At 56.2% G+C, this 20,610-nt stretch overlaps 1 protein-coding gene across 1 annotated transcript in view; it reads left to right on the forward strand.

The window, feature by feature from the left end:
- The window catches only part of CMIP (c-Maf inducing protein), a 237,598-nt gene extending 225,186 nt beyond the window's left edge, over nt 1-12,412 (forward strand). Inside the window, exons 15-21 of the mRNA XM_080645754.1 lie at nt 969-1,085; nt 2,777-2,917; nt 3,694-3,741; nt 5,011-5,157; nt 6,739-6,844; nt 8,218-8,288; nt 10,529-12,412. Coding sequence (XP_080501880.1) covers nt 969-1,085; nt 2,777-2,917; nt 3,694-3,741; nt 5,011-5,157; nt 6,739-6,844; nt 8,218-8,288; nt 10,529-10,582 — 684 coding nt within the window. The 3' untranslated portion in view covers nt 10,583-12,412. The remainder of the gene's footprint in view (nt 1-968; nt 1,086-2,776; nt 2,918-3,693; nt 3,742-5,010; nt 5,158-6,738; nt 6,845-8,217; nt 8,289-10,528) is intronic.
- Nucleotides 12,413-20,610: the final 8,198 nt, after the last annotated feature.

The raw sequence follows: 20,610 nt of genomic DNA on the forward strand, positions 1-20,610 counted from the left end.
ACCATGGCAACACCCTGTGGTCCCCACCCCTGTGTGAGAGAGACTTCAGGGAGCTGGCAGAGCTGTTAATGATGGAGCGGAAAAAATATACTTGGGAAGGAAGGAAGCAGGCAGCCCCTGGGATGGCAAGGCGTCATTTCCACGGATATGCAGGCAAAGAAGGTTGTCCCCTTGATTAGGCCACCGTTTCCAACCATGATGGGCACTGGCTATTGTGTGAAGTCGGGGAGAGCAAACGAGGTGTTGGGGCCCAGCCCTGTCGGTTGGGTCCCCTGCCCTTCGGCCCCGTCTCCAGGAACCAGAAAGAAGCAGTTTCCTTAATGGCTGCTCCACCTCTAACCCAGGATGGAGCAGAATTTGCCTATTGCATTCCTGGGCCAGGTGATCACGCACAATACCTTCGGGGCTTACAGAGGGCTTAGGAAGCGGAGGCGCGGCTCCGTGCCATCCCCTGTCCCGTGAGGCCGGGCACCCTGAGCGAGGGCTGCCCGGGGGTTTCTGCCAGGTTCACCAGTGCTGACCCAGAGGGCCGAACGTCAGCAGAGAATATGTGGTAGGAAGTTGACTGTCTTGACCATGTTTAGGAGCACAGTTCAGTGGCATTAAGGACATTCACACTGTTCTGCAGCTATCACCACCATCCTTCTCCAGAACTTTCATCTTCCCACTGGGCTGCTGCCCCATCCAGTCCTGGCCCCGCCATCCACTTTCTGTCTCTAACTGCTCTGGGTCCCTCCTGGGAGAGGAATCCTCGGATTGTCCTGTGTGTCCTCGAGGTTCACCCACGTGGGAGCACGTGTCAGGGAGGGGTCCTTTGAATGCCCCTGCGGGGGCTGGTGATCAGGTTGGATCTCTCTGTCCAGACAGGACATGTTCTGATCAGTGTCTTCTCGTTTCACACACCTTCCACACACGGAAGCAGGCACCACAGGCCACAGCCCCTTCACCTGGGCCGTCTCTCCTCACAGGTGCACATCCTCATGGGCTCCTGTTACAAGACCAAAAAATTCCTGCTCTCCCTGGCGGAAAACAAGCTGGGACCCTGCATGCTCCTGGCGCTGAGGGGCAACCAGACCATGGTGGAGGTGAGGAGCCATCCCAGTCCCTGTCCTTGCGGCTGGAGCTCTGAGCACAGAGCTATTCCAGGAGCTGGGGACACAGCGGCGGGCCCGGCAGGGGCAGTCCCAGCCTTCGGAGCTCAGCGGGCAGGAGGCCTTGGCCCACCAGTTTCTTCCTTTCACCTGTGATGGGCATCGCCCAAAGGCTCAGGAGTGTCTGCTCCGTAACAGACCAACCCAAATGGGGCTCGAACAATAATTACCTTTCTATTGCTCACGGAGCTTGGGGTGACTGGACTCAGCTGACCAATTCTCACTCTGTATCTCTCAGGGGGTCACAGTCAGATCGAGGGCTGGCTCACCTCCAAGGCTTCTGGCCTAAGAGGACTCCACCGGCCGAGCTCCCGGGCCTCTCTCCACGCAGCAGCCTGGGGTAGGAGGGCTCCCACTCACCAAGGAGCACACACCAGTCGCAGCCCCCATGTCACCTCCCTGCTCCTCTGTCTCCCCCAAAGTCCCCAGAGCCACTGCACAGAGAGGCCAGCCAGAGCCATACCGCTTCCCAGCTCAGCCTCAGAAGTTAGGCAGGCGGCATCACTGCCACTCACACCCGCTGGAAGTCAGTCCCCAAGGCAGGGCTGCAGTCAAGGGGACAGGGTTAGACTTCTCTGAGCAGGAAGAGTGTCCCAAGCAAGTGGGAGGGATGGTGAGACTTGAGGAACAAAGAAGAGTTAGCAAGAGGCAGGAGCGGAGCCTTCCAGGCTGTGGGACTGAACCCACCAAGGCCCGCAGCAGGAGGCTTGGTGGGCGAAGAGGCGAGGCCAGGCCCTAGAACAGGGGTGGGCAAACTTTTTGACTCGAGGGCCACAATGGGTTCTTAAACTGGACCGGAGGGCCGGAACAAAAGCATGGATGGAGTGTTTGTGTGAACTAATATAAATTCAAAGTAAAGGAGCGGAGGGGAGAGCAAGAGAACCGGATAGAACAGCCGGATCCGGCCCGCGGGCCGTAGTTTGCCTACGGCTGCCCTAGAACATAATGAGTCCAGGGCAAGAGGCTCGGGATACGGGCGGACATGCGAGAAGAGCCTGGTGCCCGCAGGTCCTGGTGAGGAGCTTGGAGCTTAGTCCTGAGTGCCTTGTGTGGGGCAGGGAGAGAGGGGAGAGCAGGAGCCATGGAGTGAGGGCCGGGCTGGCTCTCCTGGGCGAGTGAGAAGGGAAAGGGGGTCTCAGAGGCAGGACTGTCAGCCTGTGGGTCCGGGCAGGGGGGCCTGGGAGGGAAAGTGCGTGTGCGGCTGCCCGAGGCACAGGTCCCCAGGCTCCAGCTCCGGGAGCATGTCTGAGCACCTGCTGTGTACTCAGCACGGGGACAGGAACCAGGGATAGAAAGAGGTGTCCTGTCCATGGGCCTGGTGTGCATCGTTTCGTGGGCATTTACTAAAAGCCTGCTTGCTGTGCACTCAGCTGGGCATACACCAACACTCCCCTGTGCAGGTGGGAAGCTGGGGCAGGCGATTTACAGTGTCACACAGCGGGAGAGCGGGCTGCTGATTTTCAAAATAAGGCCCTTAGGGTAGAAGGGGTGTATTGAGTTTACTGAGAGATGCCCCCTTTTCAGGGCACGTGGGGCTGTTGGGATTCGCAGCTTGCCTCTGCCCCTTCAGGGAGGGCCCATCCGGAGTTGCAGCCAGTGGTAACATGCTCCCCATCTCTCGGCAGATCCTGTGCTTGATGCTGGAGTACAACATCATCGACAACAACGACACCCAGCTGCAGATCATCTCAACCCTGGAGAGTACCGGTGTGGGGAAGCGCATGTACGAGCAGCTGTGCGACCGGCAGCGGGAGCTGAAGGAGCTGGTGAGCCCACGGCTAGGCCAGCCAGCAAGAGCACGGGGTGCAGCGGGGCAGAGCCCAGGGACCTCTGCACCAGTGGGGACCTCTTGTCTCATCTGATCCCCCTCTAGACCCAAAGATCATGATTAGCACCCACCACTCTCCAGATTCTCAGAGGCACAGAGAGGTCAAGCCAGTGCCCAAAGTCACACAGCATATTCAGGTCCTGGCCCGACGACCTCCTGTCTCATCCCTAGAGCCATACAAGGCAGTTACTATCTGCTCACCACTTCCCCCCGCCCCCCATCTCCACCTCCCATTTCAGTGCCTGGGCCTTGACTTTTAAATGCCAGCACATCTCTTGGCCAAACAACTCTCTGTCCACATGCTTGCATAGCAGAGCAGAAGTGGCGGGGCGTTCACACCCCCTGTCCCCTGGAGGAGCCCTCAGCCAGTGACTGGTGGGAGAGGGTATGCAAAGCCCTTCTCTCACTGCTCAGGAGGGGTGGTTCTGGGGCGTGGCTCCTCCACCACTTCCCAGAGGTCCCCGGGGCAGCTGGGTTGATAGCAGCACCTTCCATTAGGGGCCTTAATGGACTCCCTTCCCTACTCCCTGATTCTGGGAGCACCTCTTGAATAAACGGCCTTTGCTCAAACCTTGTCTTGGGTCTGCCCTTGGGATCACAACCATCATGTGCTTCTATAACCAAGAAATAGGTGCCCTGAGTGTTAAGAGAGGCGGGACACAGGGAGGAAACTCGGGAAAGAATGGGTCATAATCAGCGTGGTTTCTGTTGCAGCAAAGGAAAGGCGGGCCCACCAGGCTAACACTGCCCTCCAAGTCCACAGTGAGTTGGTTTTGTTCTCTCTGTGGGGCCGGGCGGGGGGAAGAGGCCGCTGGTCCTCCCTGCTGGGATGGCAGGGAGTGTCTGTTGGACGTGGTGGGGGGAGGTGAACCAGGACCCATAGGACTTTAACAGCCAGCTTTTTTAGGGGGAACCCAGGTTACAGGAAACCAAACATTTTGAAAAAGATGATTGCTTATTTATGTAAACGTGTTACGTTATTACAAATAATAATGGTATTAGCTAATGTACATTGAGCATTTTTATACCAGACTAGAGGCCTGATGCACTAAATTCATGCAAGAGTAAGCCTTCCTTCCCCTGGCTGCTGGCACCGGCTTCCCTCTGGCACCGGGGATCGGGGCTTCCCTCTGGCAGGCACATGGGACCCAGGCTGCCCTCACAGCCCCAGCTTTGTCTGGAAGGTGGTCTGGAAGGATGTCCGGTCTAATTAGCATATTATGCTTTTATTATTATGGATACTGTGTTATTTTATCCTCACAACAATCCACTTAGTTGGTCCTCTTACCATCCCCATTTTGCAAGGGATCTTAGTTTCTTATGTCCCGTTGCCCCACCATTCTTAGCACATGGTTTCTTCCTCATGGTCCAAAGAAGGCTGCTCCAGCTCCAGCCATCTTGTCTGCATTCTGGCCAGCAGGAAGAAGGAAGGGTCAAAGATGAACATGACCCTTCATAGAAGTTCCACTTGACACATCAACTTGTATATCATTGTCCGGGTTTAGCACATGGCCCCAGCAGCTGAAAAATTAGCTTTAATTCAGGACAGCCAGGTGGCAGCTAAAACTCAAGAATTCTATCACAAACATGGAAGGGAGAATGGATATTATCCTCAGCAACCTCATAGCCTGGGCCTCAGATATTTGTCAACCTCCACAGTCCTGAGAGTTGAGAGGGGGCCTTCGTGTTAGCACGTGGCAAGTGGGTATGGGAGGGGAGGTGTGTCTGCACACATACACGCTGTGGGGAGGACTTGGCCTTAGAGCACCCCAGTTGCTGACTCAGGTGTGAGTCACAGCACTGAAGGCTCTTTCCTCCGTCTGGCAACCGCCACCCACAGGGACAGCCCTCCCTCCCTGACACTCCCAGCCCGCCAGGCCATGCTCTCACCTCCGCTCCTGGGGATTTGCTGCCCCCCAAAACAGCTCTCTGTGGAGCAGGGGAAAGGAGCTGGGGGCAGGAGGTGGATGGCTCAGGGCCGCAGGGAGTTCCCGGCCGCCCCTAAGACCCCACCTGCCCATCTGTTTGCAGGACGCAGACTTGGCTCGGTTGCTGAGCTCTGGCTCCTTCGGGAACCTGGAGAACCTCAGCTTGGCCTTCACCAATGTCACCAGTGCCTGCGCTGAGCACCTCATCAAACTGCCTTCTCTCAAGCAGCTGAACCTGTGGTCCACTCAGGTACACACGGCCACCTGTGCCCACGCCTGCGTTCTCCTCCATGCACCCTGCGCCTGTGCCCTGCATTCTCCTCCATGCACCCTGCACCCTGCGCCTGTGCCCTGCGTTCTCCTCCATGTGCCCTGTGCCTGCGCCCTGCATTCTCCTCCATGCACCCTGCACCCTGTGCCTGCGCCCTGCATTCTCCTCCATGTGCCCTGTACCTGCGCCCTGCATTCTCCTCCATGCACCCTGCACCCTGTGCCTGCGCCCTGCGTTCTCCTCCAAGCACCCTGTGCCTGCGCCCTGCGTTCTCCTCCATGTGCCCTGTGCCTGCGCCCTGCATTCTCCTCCATGCACCCTGCACCCTGTGCCTGCGCCCTGCATTCTCCTCCATGTGCCCTGTACCTGCGCCCTGCATTCTCCTCCATGCACCCTGCACCCTGTGCCTGCGCCCTGCATTCTCCTCCATGTGCCCTGTACCTGCGCCCTGCATTCTCCTCCATGCACCCTGTGCCTGCGCCCTGCGTTCTCCTCCATGCACCCTGCGCCCTGCGTTCTCCTCCATGCACCCTGCACCCTGCATTCTCCTCCATGCACCCTGCGCCCTGCGTTCTCCTCCATGCACCCTGCGCCCTGCGTTCTCCTCCATGCACCCTGCGCCCTGCGTTCTCCTCCATGCACCCTGCACCCTGCGCTCTCCTCCATGCACCCTGCGCCTGCACCCTGCGTTCTCTTCCATGCACCCTGTGCCCACGCCCTGCATTCTCCTCCATGCACTCTGCACCCTGCTTTTGTGCCCTCTGTTCTCTGCCCCCTACACCCTCCTCCATACCCTGTACCCTCCTCCATGGCTGGCCTTTCTGCCCAGAGCCCATGGCCCAGTCACTTGATTACCATACCCCCTCCCTGACTCAGCAGCCACTTCCCAGAGGCAGAGGAGGTGTAGGACCTCATGAAGCCTAGTGGCCCATTTCACAGTTGGAGTTGCTGAGGTCCATGGCAAGGGCATGCCAGGCAGAGCTGAGAGGCAGGGTCTCCTGTGCCTGTGGGTAGCTGTGGGCCTTTTCCTTGTAATAATGGCCACAGCACAGCGACGCTTGCTGCCGGTGCTCAGGATCAATGGCACTATTAAGCACTTAGCATGGATCAGCACAGCGGTCTCCAGTCCACACCTGTGACCTGTCAGCCCCACCATCGCCACATTGTACAGAATGAAAATCGGCATACCCATCCGTTTGCCTTCCAGGCCCAATATTCCACTCCTTAGCCCATCCCCTGTCCTGCCCAGGAAAAGGCCACCTCACCTCCCACTCACAGCCCCCCATTGACGGATGGCCAAACCAGTTTTCAGGGAGGGCCCTTGCCAGACCCATCGCACCAGCAAAAGCTGGATTGGAACCGAGGTCAGAAGAGGCATTTGAGTCTTTGGAGAAAAGTGAGAACAGCCCAGACCCCGAGGCTGGGAGGGCTGTGGGCCTCAGAGCTGGGCTCTGTCCCTGTCACCTCCCTCCACAGCTGCCCCAACCTCGGGGTTATTTCCTGGGCTGCCTTGGGGGGCCAGAGTTGGTCTCCAGGGCTGAAAGGTTCTGTGCCCCACAGTTTGGAGACGCCGGCCTGCGCCTCCTGTCGGAACACCTCACCATGCTCCAGGTGCTGAACCTGTGCGAGACGCCTGTCACCGATGCTGGCCTGTTGGCCCTCAGCTGTGAGTACTGAGGGGCTGCCAGGGTGGGAGGAGCACCCTTCCATTCACTCATTCATTCATTCATTCATTCCACTTGACACCATGCACTGTGCTATGTAGCACAAGCATGTCTCCCCAGCACATGTCTCCCCAGCACAAGCATTTATTGAGCACCTACTATGTGCCAGGCACCATTCTAGGTGCTAGGAACAAAAGGGGGGAAAATTTCCCTGCCCTCATGAATTTAAATTTTAGAGGAAAAAGTAAAATGAGTAAGGCCCAGCCCTTACCCTCTGGATGCTGTCATAGCCTCAGGGGGTTAGGTTCAAGGAAGTGCTCCAGGGCATTGCTACTGTGCTCCCAGTCCACCTGAGTCATCACCTGTGAGCTGGTTAGAAAGGCAGATTCTTGGGCCCCGCCCCAGCCCTGCTGGCTCAGAAACTGTACTTTTATAAATGCCTACGAGAGTCCTGGCACATTGAAGTTTGAGAAGCGCTGCCCTCATGCAAAGAGCCACACAATACTCAGGGAACCTCACAATGGCATTTTCTGAGCCCAGCCCTCATCTACTGAATGAAGATCCTGGGGGGTGCTGAGCCTGGGGACCTGCATTTCCCATTTTAGTCCCATTGGTGTAGGTGAGAGGTCCTGCACCTCAGAAGGGAGGAACCAAGGAAGGCTTCCCTGGGAGGTGACTGGATCTGGGTGTGAAAGACATAGGTAGGAATTGGCCAAGAGGGAGGCGTGCTAGACAGTGGCCATGACTTCTACAAGGTTGTTGTCGAGGTGCTTAGGAGGGAGGGGGTGGGGCAAGTGGCAGGGTCAATGGGAGGCAGAGGAGATTTGGCGCCACTCCGCAAATGGCATTATTGCTGGATATCAGTGTTGATGGGGCCTGGGTAGCAGTGCAGATCCCTGGCCCTGCTCTGGCCCCTCGCCTCACATCTCTGGAAGTGGACAGGACATTCAGGTCTTTGACAGGCTCCCTGTGGACCTCATGACGCAAACCGAAGCTTGAGGGCTGCTCTGGAGAACCAAGGGCTTGGGTCAGCTTCTGGGGTTCCCTTGGGGAGAGCCAGCCACATTCCATCGGGGCTTGTCTGGGGCAAAACAACTCGAGCTCTGGTCCAGGCAGAAGAAGGACAAGACGAGGGACCAGAAGGGATGGCAGTTCAGAGGGCAGGGAGAGAACATGGGCCTAATTCCGACCAGCACGTGCCTGAAACAGGCATTCTGTCCCACGCAGCCCCCAGCTGTGCTCCCTCCCCGTCTCCTAAGCAGGGACCTTGGCATCTGCAGTCAGTCCCCCAGCTTGACCATCTCTTACCTGCAGCTGCCCCTGTGGGGTCTCACTGACCTAATGACTGTCTCTCTGTCTGTCTGTTCTTGTACAGCCATGAAGAGTCTCTGCAGTTTAAACATGAACAGCACCAAGCTCTCAGCGGACACTTATGAAGATCTGAAGGTAATTCCTTCCTTCCGTCCTCCTCCCTCCGGCCAGCATCTAGATAGCGGTGCTTTGCCCTCATGGAGGAAAAAGGGTATGGCCCAGCCGATAAGCCAGGAAAGAAAAGAATGGCTGATGGAAAGAACTGATAAAGAGCAGGCCAGCAGTGAACTGGTGGAGTGGAAAAGGGAGGGCCTGTGTGGCATGGGATGATGGGGACAGTCCTTGAGCTGAGACCCCAGAGGGCAGGCGCCAGGAGTGCGGGGGCAAGAGGAAGCCTCATGCGAAGGTCCTACGGCGGAAAGGTCACAGGAGCTGACTTTGTAGCAAACGTGACTAGAGAGTGAGAAAGAGAACAGACCGAGTAAGCCCACGTAGGTCACGGGAGGACTCTGGATCCCATCCACATGCAGGAGACAGCTTCAGAGGCTCCGACAGGGCCGTGAGCTGCTTAAAGCTTGTTCTGGCTGCTACGTGGAAAATAGATATTTTTGAGAGGGAGTATGAGCAAGAGTAGAAGCAGGGAGAACATTCACAGGCTGGTGCAGCCACACAGTAAGAGCTGGCGGCAGCCAGATAGGAGAGATGAAACTGGGGAAAGGAAGAGAATCGGAGTAGTGGCATTTTGATTGGGAGTAGGGAGTAGGGAGTTGGAGGCACTGGGCCTTCAGCAGCCTCCTGCCACCCCGTTATCCCGGGCTCAGTACCAGCTACCCCAGAAAGAGCAGGCAGGGCCACCGAGAGAGCCAGGGCGCTGGCAGGAGGCTGCTGGGACAGATCCTCCAGCAGCTCTTGGCTGAGGCCCCCTTCAGCGAGGCCTCCCCTGTCATCTCCCACCTCCGGCTCAGCCAGACCTGCAGCTGGGCTTTATCACTGGCCTTGCCTCCAGACGCCTTTGGTGTACCTACTGTGTGCCAGACCCATACTGGGGATGGGGACACTGAGTGTGGCAGGAGGAAGCACAGCTAACAGACAGGACAGGGCTTGGGGGCATTAGGGAGGGGACAGGCAGCTCCAGTCACGGGGGCAGAAGAACTTTCACAAAAGGGAGTCTTGAGAAGCCAGTTTGCCAGGCTGGCCGGAAGAGAGAGTCGTCCACAGGGTCCTGAGGGGCATGCAGGGAGGGGAGTGGGGTGCAGGGTGGGCCAGGGCGGAGCCAGCCTGGGTCCCACCCACAGGACTCAGACCTCAGCACCGTCAGCCTCACTCGGGCACTTGTCAGGAATGCCAACTCCAGGGCCCTCAGACCTGCGGTGTTTTAGGGTCTCCCAGATCGAGTTGCAGGGGCTGTAGTAAGCCGTGGGAAGAAGTCACTTCCATTTTCAAACACTCGGGAGACACCTGGTGCCAGCTGGATGGCACTGGCCCGTGCCTCCCAGCCTCCGTGTTTCGGGGACTCGGGGGGCCATGAAGTGCACAACCCAGTGCCTCCAGATCTCCCCGTTTTTCAAGAAAACCTGGAAATCTAGTTTGTCCTGAGCAGTCTGCTAATTTTGGAAGGTTGGCTTAAGTATTGTTTACAGTGCTGTCCTGTGACTGCAGGCCCTAGCGTGTGGCCTCTGCATTGGGAGCCATTGAGGGCTGCTGAGCACAGGAGAGGAGCCGTGAGGAGGTGTCTGTGTGGTAGAAGAGCTCCCTGGCCGGTGCCCAGGAGAGCTGGGAAGGGGGAGTAAAGGCAGGAGACGGGTCGGCAGCCTCCATGCAGTGCAGGCTTGTCAGGAAGGAGCCAACTGTTCCTAAAGGAGGAAGAGAGGCGGCGTCCGGGTGGCAGGGATGGAGAGAGGGAGCTGCCTGAGGAACGGCAGGTGGGGGCCATCCACCAGGCCCCTGGTACCAGCAGCTTAGGTGACCGCGCTTCGTTCACCTGCCGGTTTCTGAGAGGGATGGGGCTGTGAGCAGTGGTAAAGCGAGACATACCTTCCGCGGAGCACAGGGCCCTGTGGGACGGGGCTCTGGGCCTCATGCGTTAGGTGTTTGATCCCTGGCATCGTCCCGTGAGCCTGGGACTGGGACTGGATTCAGATTGGCCTCACAGATGAGGAAACGGAGGCTCCGGGAGGTTTGGGAGGGGGTTGTCCAAGGCCATGCGGCCAGCAGGGGATCCACAGCCCCTCTGAGGCCATTTTCTCTGGGGCCAGGGACACCCCACCTGCTCTGTTCTCTCTGAAGTCACCCCGCTCTGACCTCCAGGGAGCAGCAGGATGGGGAGGGCAGGGCCAGGTTCTGGAAGGGACCGGATCCTTCTTGCTCCTCCACAGGCCAAGCTCCCCAACCTGAAGGAGGTGGACGTCCGCTACACGGAGGCCTGGTGAAGCTCCGCGCAGGAAGGAGTCTGCAGCCGCAACACACAACTCTTGACGAATAGCCGTAGAGCGCCAGGCCTGGGTCCCACCCAGCCTCCTGGCTGTGCGATAGATGGGGGTCTTTCTGGGGGCAGAGGGCGCTGGGGGAGGGGGGGGGTCATGAGCACGCCCAGCCCCCGTCTAATTCTCTTAGCTTCGTAATTGGAACCTTGACCTGATCTAAACGGACTTTGTAGTAACCAGAGGAGCATCAGCGGGTGGGGGAGGGCGTGGGGGGGGGGGCTGGGGGCCCTTTGTGGATTTCTTTGCCTTTGTGTTTAATGCCGTGTGGGAACAGTCCACTCTGAGGCCGCCACCACGTATCCAGCGGGCCTCCGGGCCGAGAAGGAGGCTTCTCCTCAGAAGTCCCGTGGAGAGCTCACCTGCCACTGGCCCAGAAGGCCCAGTCCCACCACCCCGTCCTGTGTCCTCGCCATCGCTATGCAAAGTGGTTCTCGTTGTACATAAGATTTAAATAATGCGCCTATTTAAGAAACGTGACAAACTGCAGGTCTGGGACCTGCCTCTTATTTATGAAGTCTGTCCCGCCCGCCCACCTGCCGCCGCCCACCTGCCCTGGCGTGCAGTACTGTACAGACCAGTTGGCTGTCAGGGGAGTGGTAGTGTTATTGTTATTTTTTTAAAGGAAACAAAAAAAAAAGAACCTTCTTGGAAAATTAATTGCTTTGTAGTAATGGATTCTGTATGCTAATGCTCTCTCCTCCGTCCGTCTGTCTGTCTGCCCACCTCTCCCTGTGCGTTTCCCCGATGTCTCCAACTTCCTCACGGGGTGGGGGTCAGGCTGGGGGAGGAAAGTGGGGTCCCCACATTGTGGTCTTGCTCCTCCAAGGCTCTGGCTTTCTCTCAGCCCCTTTTACACATTTGGAGGGGGGTGCTAACCTGTCGTCCCCCCACCCCCGGAGAGGACCTGCCCACCCTCTCCCTCTCCCTCTCCCTGGAGAGCGCCCGTCCCCGTGCCTCCGCTGTCCTGTCCCTGACTAAGACTCTGCACCTGTGGCCTCCCTCCCGTGCCCGTGGTCTCCTCGTGCATGCGCCTCCCTGCATGGTCTCGGGAGGAGAGCGAGACATCGCCTCCACCAGCCTGACTGCCCAGCCCCCATGAATGTGACCACTGCACAGACCCTTGTTTCACCCGCCCGGACAGCCAACCTCCTTTCTTTTATAAACAGGCGGCTTTTTCTTAACAAGCCTTCACTGTACAGAACAGCCCCTTTACAGAGTACTTGGGGTCCCCCCTCCCCAAAGCCCCCTTTTCTGTTGTTTTAGCACAAATACGCCCCCTCCGGCACCTCCAGACCTAACCCCCAGTCAATGTAATTGTTTTATATATATTTAATCTTATTCAATGGAAACCATGCTTTTGTCGTTTTATACTTTGCTAGGTAGACTTTATTACCCCCCGACTATGCCCTCATTTTTTTAAAAAAGGAAAAAAAAGAAATTGGGTTTCAGTCTTAATTCATTTTACGTGCCAGGTTTTATTTCGTGTGCGTGTGAGTGTTCTGTTTTGTGTTTTGTTTTGTTGTTGTTGTTTTCTGTTGTTTGGTTTTATTCTCTCCCCGTGGTCCCATACTTTATAGCACTCTCGTGCAGGAAGAAGCAGAAGCAAAAAAAAAAAAAAAAAAAAAAAAAAATTAAAAAGGAAAAAAAAAGAACTGAGACATGCCACCTTTTCCCTTCGCACTGTTGCTTTTCCTGATGGTTATACTACTGTCACGTAGCTGTGTTCAGAGATGTGAAATACTTTCAGGCAAAAATAAACTGTAAGTGACTCATTGACCTCTGGCCTTTCTGTGTGGCTTCCCGAGGGTCTTGCCGGGGGGACGGGGCACAGCCCAGGCCGGAGTCAGGGCTCACAGCAGAGTCCAGTCACCTGCCTGGGTGTCCAGGGCTCCTCATCCTCAGCACTGCTGACATTTGTGGGGGGCGTCCTGGGCACCGTGGGATACTGAGCAGCATCCCTGGCCTCGGCCACTTGATGCCAGTGGTACCCGCCCCCAGTAGAAACAACTGAAAATGTCCCCAGATGTTGCCCACTGTCAGATGGACGCACCTTCTCTCCACCTGGGGACTCAAACATGCAGGTTCTGGTTCTTGAGGTCTCTGTGGGCCCGAGACTCAGCATCTCCTAGGAGCTCCAGACTGGTTCCTGGAGGGCTCGCCAAGTTTCATCCGTCTAGCTCCCTCCCCCAGATGTTCCCAAGAGGCAAACTCGATGTGCCCAAAAAGAATGGGGAGGGAGGCAGGAGAGGCTGGGTCTCTTGGTCAAGGTCAACAAGGGGACCAGGACAAGCTGATAACCAGGCCTATGGGAAGGTCTCCCCAAAGCTGGGTGAATGGCTGGGGCGGGGCTGCGACCAGGGCAGGGACCAGTTGCACAGACAAAGATTCAAGAAAAGCCTAGGAGTCAGAACTGCAGAACATGGAGCTTGGGACGACAGGAGGCAGGGTGACATGCAGGGTCTCGGCTTCCTCGCTGAGGCGGGCTGCGGTCACCTAGAATGAGCCTCTCCACCCGGCAGGCAGGGCTGGTGTGGGAATGCTGCCTCCCTGATTCCTCATGAGGGCAGAGAGCTCTGGCTCCTGGAGTCCCTCCCTGGGACTGACCTCCAGCTGCCCCCAGAGCCCACTTGCTTGTTGGACTTCCTGTCCCCCCGCCCCCCCCCCCCCCCCCTCACACACACACACGCACACTTTCCTGTTTCCTGGGACCACTTTCCACCTAAGCTGCCTGCCTCGGGGGAAGACAGTGGCTGATGCTGCCAAGCTTTCCTGACAGGCTGGGATAACCCTCCCAAGGCGGGTATTCCTGCCGGGCCTCAGCCACAGAGACAGCACCCCGCTGAGCTGAAAGGGCTCTGCACCTGGGCCCCGAGAATCAGCTTGCACACACTGTCAGAGGTGGGGGTGGCGGCTGACTCCCGGTGGCAGTAGAAATTGGTTCAATTGCTTTGGAAAGCGTATCCCCTAAAGCGAAGCCTCCGCCCACCCTGTGACCCTGCATATCCACTCCCGAGCGTGTGCCCGAGGGAACGGAGCTCACACGGCCACCAAAAGACACAGGAATGTTTATAGCAGCATTATTCATAGCAGCCGAAGAGTGGAAACAGCCCAGAAGTCCACTGAGAAGAGAATGAATAAACAGACCGCGGGCTAGTCATACAGCGGAGCAACGCAAGTGTCTCCGTCAACAGGAGCATGAAGACACGCACGGCGCCACGCCCACATGAGGGGATCCTGCAGAGAGAAGGGACCGGCTGGTGTGCAGTGACGTGGGTTCACTGGGTAGACATTACGTTGTGTGAAAGGAGCCAGACAAGATGAGGGTTTGCTGTCTGATTCCATTTATGTGAAGTGGAGGAGCAGGCACAGCGGTCTGTGATCACAGAGGCCACAGCAGTGGTTACCTGCGAGGGGGTGTGTGAACGACGGGAAGGTGGGAGGGAGCCTCTGGTGGTGCAGTGCTCTGTACACATCCTAGAGCCCCACACGGAACACTGGTGCCATGTACGGCTCATGTTGACACATAACAACCCACATGTCCATCAACGAACGGCCCCAGCCGTTAAAAGTGGCAGAAACAGACAATGGACTGTTATCCGTCCATAAAAAGGAATAAAGTATGGATACGCTCCTACATGGATGAACCTTGAAAACCCTATAGTAAGTGATGTCATTTATATAAAATGTCCAGAATAGGCAAAACAAGAGCGGGGGGAGGGGGGAAACAGATTGGTGTTTACCAGGGGCCGGGGAGTAACTGCTTAATGAAAATGGGGTTTTATGTTAGAATGATGAAAATATTTTAGAACTAGATAGAGGTGGTGATTGCACAATATCGTGAGTGTTCTAAATGCCACTTTAAATTGGTTTCTTCTAAGGTGCAATTTTTTCTCTCTCTCTTTTTTTTTTTTTTAAGTGGCATCAAAAAACAATGTTTTAAATGAGAAGTTGGTTGCTGCTCCTGTCTGTCTGGGCTTGGAAGGGTGTGGTGCCATGTCACCAGGACTTCGATCACAGCCATTCTTGTCCAGCGTCATGAAGACTTGGTGAATGTTTTTTTAAAGTGTCCCCTCCTCTAAACACTACATTGCCATCTGCTGGAACATTGACACAAACACACAAGGTTGTATAATAAATAGACAAACTCCCTTAAATGTGGTGCCCTGGCTCAACTTGCATGGCTGTATGTGGTGGGATGTGGGACTTTGCTTTATTTTCGGTGGGATGGGCCTTGAAAAACTTAATGCTGACCTTCCCTCTTGGTTTCATTCTTTAAAAAAAAAAAAAAAACTTCCTCAAATCATTTTTTTTATATATACTTTTTATTGATTTCAGAGAGGAAGGGAGAGAGAGAGATAGAAACATCAATGGTGAGAGAGAATCATTGATCAGCTGCCTCCTGCACTCCCCGCCCGCAACCCGGGCATGTGCCCATGACCAAATCAAACCCAGGACCCTTCAGTCCACAGGCCGATGCTCTATCCACTGAGCCAAACCGGCTAGGACCTGTTCTCATTCTGATGTGAGTATGGCTAGCCTGGGCTGGCCTGGCTCAGATTTGTCAGGGAGATGAAATCCACCTGGTCCCTGCTCTACTCACCAGTACATTTCAACCTGCCCTTCGGAACCACTTCCAACAATGAAACCTTCACCGAAGCACTGCTGGTCATCTCACAGCGGCAGGGGGCTGAGGATGGCCTGGAAGGCCCCCACCATGTTCCTGGCCGCAGACCTCTTGGCTGTTAGTTTTTCCTCTGAATGTAATGGTAGGGGCCGCCAGATATTCTCAAACACCAGGCTTGTCTCCTCTCTGATTTGCCAGGGAGAAGGCTGTCAGATCCAGTGGGAAGGAGGCTCAGAAAATGGGGTGCTGGAGTCTCAGCAGCTCCCAGGGCACAGGATACTCGTCACAGCAGCTTCGTTCTGGGCCCCCTCCCACTGGCTGCAGTAATGCAGTTTAAACCCTCACAGCCCCGGAGTTCCAGCAGTATCCATCGTGGGCATGGGCTCCGGGGGCTGGAAAGCTACTTTTGCCACACCCTGTATTCATTTACTAGAGAAAGACTTGTAGATCATCACCATGCATTTCTGTGGAATCTGAATGAATGAATGAATGAATGAATGAATGAATGAAAAACAGATGTGGAGAAAGGAAAGCAGCATTGCTGATGAAATGAGGGCTGTGGGTTGGGCATTGGACCTACATCTAACATCAGGACTTGGGCAGCGAGACTGGATTCTTGACTTTGAACTGAAGACAATCAAGTGTTTACCTGAGGCCACCAGGCTACAGGCACTCGGAGCTTTGTCCCTTGTTGGATTTGGGTCCCGCAGTGGGCCCAGGGTCCATGGTCCTGCTGCCTGCCATCTTACCAGGAAAGCGCCTTCCTTTACTTCCCATGGCCTTGCACTCATTAAATCATCCGTTCATTCATTCACAGAGCAAAAATGTGATGGATGAACCTTGAAAACACTGTGCTAAGTGAAAGAAGCAGTCACATCAGCCCACATATTATTCCATTCAGATGAAAGGGAACTCTTTGGAGACAGAAAATTGATCAATTGTTGCTTAGGGCTGAGGCGGGGCGGGAGAATATGCAGGTGATAGCTAAAGGGCATTGGTTTCCTTTGGGAGTGAGTGAAATGTTCTAAAAGTGACTGGTGCTGTCTGCACAACTCTGTCAGCATACTAAAAACCACGCAATTGTACACTCGGGTGGATGGTAGGGTATGTGAACTACATCCTAATAGGCTGCTTTTTAAAAATGCGCTGAGCCCTGGCCACTGTGGCTCAGTGGTTAGGGTGCCGTCCGAGCACTGAAGGATTGCGGGTTTGATTCCCATTCAAGGGCACTTTCTGGTCTGTGGTTTCAAGCCTAGGTCGTGTGCAGGAGGCAACCAATGGATGTGAGACAGACACATAGATGTTTCTTTCTCTTCTCTCTCTCTCTCCCTCCCTCTCTATCTCCCTCCCAGCCTTACACTCTCTCTAAAACAATCAATGGGAAAAAATATCCTCAGGTGAGGATTAACAACAACAAAAACTGTATTGAGTACCTACAGGAGACTCGGGAGTGAATGAAATAAATGCCATCCTCCATCACATACCATCCGAGGGAGGAGGCAGTCTTTAACATAATCCCACACCATCTTTCATGAGGGCGGAGGAGAGAGCTAAGGGTTTGTAGGCTGGAGTGCAGCCTCCAAGAGGGGATCCCTGAGCTCAGGGCCCAGATCTGGCGAAGGAGCCCTTCATGAACAGCCTGAGGGGGGGAGGGAGAAGGGAACAGCCTTCCAGGCAGGGGGAAAAGCAGGTGCGGGGACCCGGAGGCAGAGCCTCGCACTTGGGTGTAAGACTACTAGGAGGAGGAGGAGGAGGAGGAGGTGTGGGGCAACAGCATCCGCAGAGAGAGGCAAGGCCCTTAAGTCTATCGGAGGGGGAGGGCGGCCCTGAAGGGGCGGAGGGCGGCCCTGCAGGGGTGGAGTCTATCGGAGGGGGAGGGCGGCCCTGAAGGGGCGGAGGGCGGCTCTGCAGGGGCGGAGTCTATCGGAGGGGGAGGGCGGCCCTGAAGGGGCGGAGGGCGGCTCTGCAGGGGCGGAGTCTATCGGAGGGGGAGGGCGGCCCTGAAGGGGCGGAGGGCGGCCCTGCAGGGGTGGAGTCTATCGGAGGGGGAGGGCGGCCCTGAAGGGGCGGAGGGCGGCTCTGCAGGGGCGGAGGCAGGGTGGTGGTGGTGGTGGGAGCTGTGATAATGCCCTGGCTTCACTGTGGAATGAAACAGAGGGTAGGAGAGAGTGGTCAGCGGGTGACCTCCCACGTTCCTATTAAAATGTGCATTCTCCTTGGGAGGGGGCTTCCTGTGAACAAAACAGGAAGAAAGCTTTAGCAAGCAGCCAGGTGAGAGCAATTTGAGGACTAGGGGCTGGAGGAAGCAGGAATCGGGAGGTGGCAAGCAGGTGAGGCCTGGCTGGCCTGGGCGACACCTGTCTGCTCCTGGTGGCCGGGGCAGATTGAAGGGCAGGGCGGCCGCTCCAATGCCCCTTCTGTCCCAGCCGCCGCAGATCCCAGCTGGGACTGCGCCAGGCCGGCGGGTGGGGGCGGGAGGCAGCGGGTCTTTGACGTCAACGTTGCCATGGAGACCTGGCTTCCCGCAGCACGTATTGCAGCTGCTGGAGACCCCCGGGCTGGGAAGGCTCCGCAGGGTGGAGGGAAGCACAAAGCACTGACCTGGGCCCTGCCGGTCTGCGGCTCTGCTCCAGGGCCCCCCGTCGCCCTCCAGCCGGCCTCTGCCCCTGTCCCCAGCTCCTTTCTTGCAGCCTGGGAGATCCTTGTCATGCACAGGCCTGGTGCCCGCCCTGGCCCTCCCCACAGCAGCACCAGGGCGGACAGGCTCCCTCTGAGGGACTCCTCCCACCCCTCACCCCTTGCTCCATTGTTTTGTTTCAATGCCCTTACATTCTAGGAACATTTACTGAGACCTCCTGGTGCCAGGCAGTGTCTCAAAGGCTTTGCCAAGCTCAGGTAATCCTCAGCGACCCAGCACCCTAGCTGGCCTCCCCGGGGGGCAGGACTCGGTGGAGCCCACGTAGGAAATGGCGCTTTCTTTGTTTCTAAACCTTGTTCTCTGAAATCTTTCTTTACATGTTTAAGAGAGACACCTGCAGTAGCGAAATGTCCAGGCTAGTCCAAAACTTCAGCCCACACCCAATTTCAGGTTCATTTCATGCCCCCTCCCTTTTCCGAGTCCCTTCCCCCCCCCGCCCCCACCCCCACCCCCACCCCCACCCACGCCCCGGAAGGTGGAGAGTGAAGGGTCTGTCCCGAGCTCACTGGCGTTGTCTTTGTCCTGGTTTGGCCTTTGTTGCGTCTCTGGCTGCCATGGGTGTGTCCACACGTTAACCCAGGTGTGTGATCTGGGGGGACCGTGTGGGGTGGGGGCAGAGGTGAAGTCTCCGTGGCATGTTCCCCCGGTGGCTCACCTCACAGCTCCCACTGCAACCTGCTGCGATCTCCTCACCCTGGAGCCCAGGCCTTCTGGGTGGGATACTGGGACGCTGGCTGAGGCCCTGCCTCCTTCCCGGGGCCCATGGAGCGCCAGAAAGTCCCAGCGCCCTGACAAGCCGCGGCCACCTCTCCCAGCTCTCTTTCCTAGTTCTGGCAAGTGCAGCGTGAAGACTGGCACCGAATGCCTTAACCTGGGGGTGGGTGCAGGGCAGGGCTGACCTTGGGGCCTCAGGAGGGGAGTTTCCCCTCCTCTCTCCACCCTTATCCCACCCCAGCCTGTGGTTGGCGCTGGGACGCTTTATCTGGAGAACTGGGCCTTTCCTGGCACCTTTCGTTAAAAAGCCCTGGGGTCTGGCCCCACTTTTCTGGCTTCCTCTAGAACGGGTGGCGAACATCGGGCCCTCAGGCTGTAGAAGGCCCACCACATCGCTGGGTCTGGCCCTGCCAAGGGATTAGGGGTGAGTTAATGAAATGTCTGACCCAATACAGCGGGCTAATTTTAAGTCGATCATTTTGTATGGCCCTCGAATGATGTTATAAATACCCAAATGGCCCTTGGCAGAAAGAAGATTCCCCACCCCTGGCCTAGAATGTGGGGAACTCGCCTAGAGGCTGATTTCAAGACTGCTGGAGAAGTAACACTGAAGAGCCTCTTACTTTAACCATGTATTCATCCATCCATCGGCCCCTCATCACCCATCCATCCACCTCATCCATCTGTCACCCACCATCATCCATTTCTCCATCATCTATCCAACCATCTGTAAGCCTATTGTGTGCTGGTCCCCCTGGTAGGTGTGGGGATCTAGAAGTGAACAAACAAGACCAGCCCCCTGAATCCATAAGAGACGGAGACTGAGAAGGAAGGGGGCCGGGGAAGGCCTCGCTGGGAAGGCTGAGGTAGGAGCAGGCGTGGATGGTAGGGAAACGAAGGAGACGCTGCACTGGAACAGAGTGAGCAAAGCTGGGAGGGCGGAGGGCTGGTCACCTCTGGTCCTGCCAGCTGCTGGGAGGACTTTGGTTTTACTGTCACTCTCCGCTCTTTTCACGGCGGCTCAGCGGGCACACTGCAGTATTCACTGCCACTTGCCCTTTGCTGAGGGTCCTCCTGGCACCCTGTCGTCTCACCTCCAAAATAAGGGAGGGGGGGGCGTGGGGAGCAGGTTTACAGTTGTTCATATGGAAAGTAATACAATGATTAATAAATAATGACATAAGCATAAACTCTGTGTTCCGTGTACTCACAACTGTAAACCTGCGTTTGCCCCCGCCCTTGCCCTCATTATTCCCATTGTATAGATGAGAAAACGGTGGCCCTAGCACTTAGGGACGAGAAGGATGGATATGAGTGTGTGTTGGAGGCAGGGGGGTCCCAGGCCTCTCATGTTCTCAGCGAAGAGACAGTGAGGCCTCTGCTGTCCCCCAGTCTGCCTTTCTCCAGGCTGACAGCCTGGCCCTCCAGAATCACAGCCAGTGGCCTTAGCGGCCTTAGCACAGTGGTCGGCCTTAGCAAAGTGCCGCGGACACTTTTACAGGATGCCAGTGCCCAGGGCTCCACCCCAGGCAGCCTTATCTGATTGGTCTGGGAGACCTTTGGACATTTGTGTTTTGTTTTGTGGAAGATCTTAAACTTTCATCATGAGTCAACAGAGCCAAATATCAACAGTACAACGATTGAAATTTCTTTTGAGAGCCAAATTTTTTAAACTTAAACTTCTTCTAACACCACTTCTTCAAAATAGACTCGCCCAGGCCGTGGTATTTTGTGGAAGAGCCACACTCAAGGGGCCAAAGAGGCGCATGTGGCTCGCGAGCCGCAGTTTGCCGACCACTGCAGACCCTGGGTTGGGAGGATGGAGGGAAGATGAAGAGACAGAACCAGGTGTTTTCTTTTTTAAAATACATTTTTATTGATTTCAGAGAGGAAGGGAGAGGGAGAGAGAGAGATAGAAACATCAATGATGAGAGAGAA

This window comes from Plecotus auritus (genome assembly GCF_963455305.1).
Source record: "Plecotus auritus genome assembly, chromosome: 10".
NCBI classification, from domain to species: domain Eukaryota; kingdom Metazoa; phylum Chordata; class Mammalia; order Chiroptera; family Vespertilionidae; genus Plecotus; species Plecotus auritus.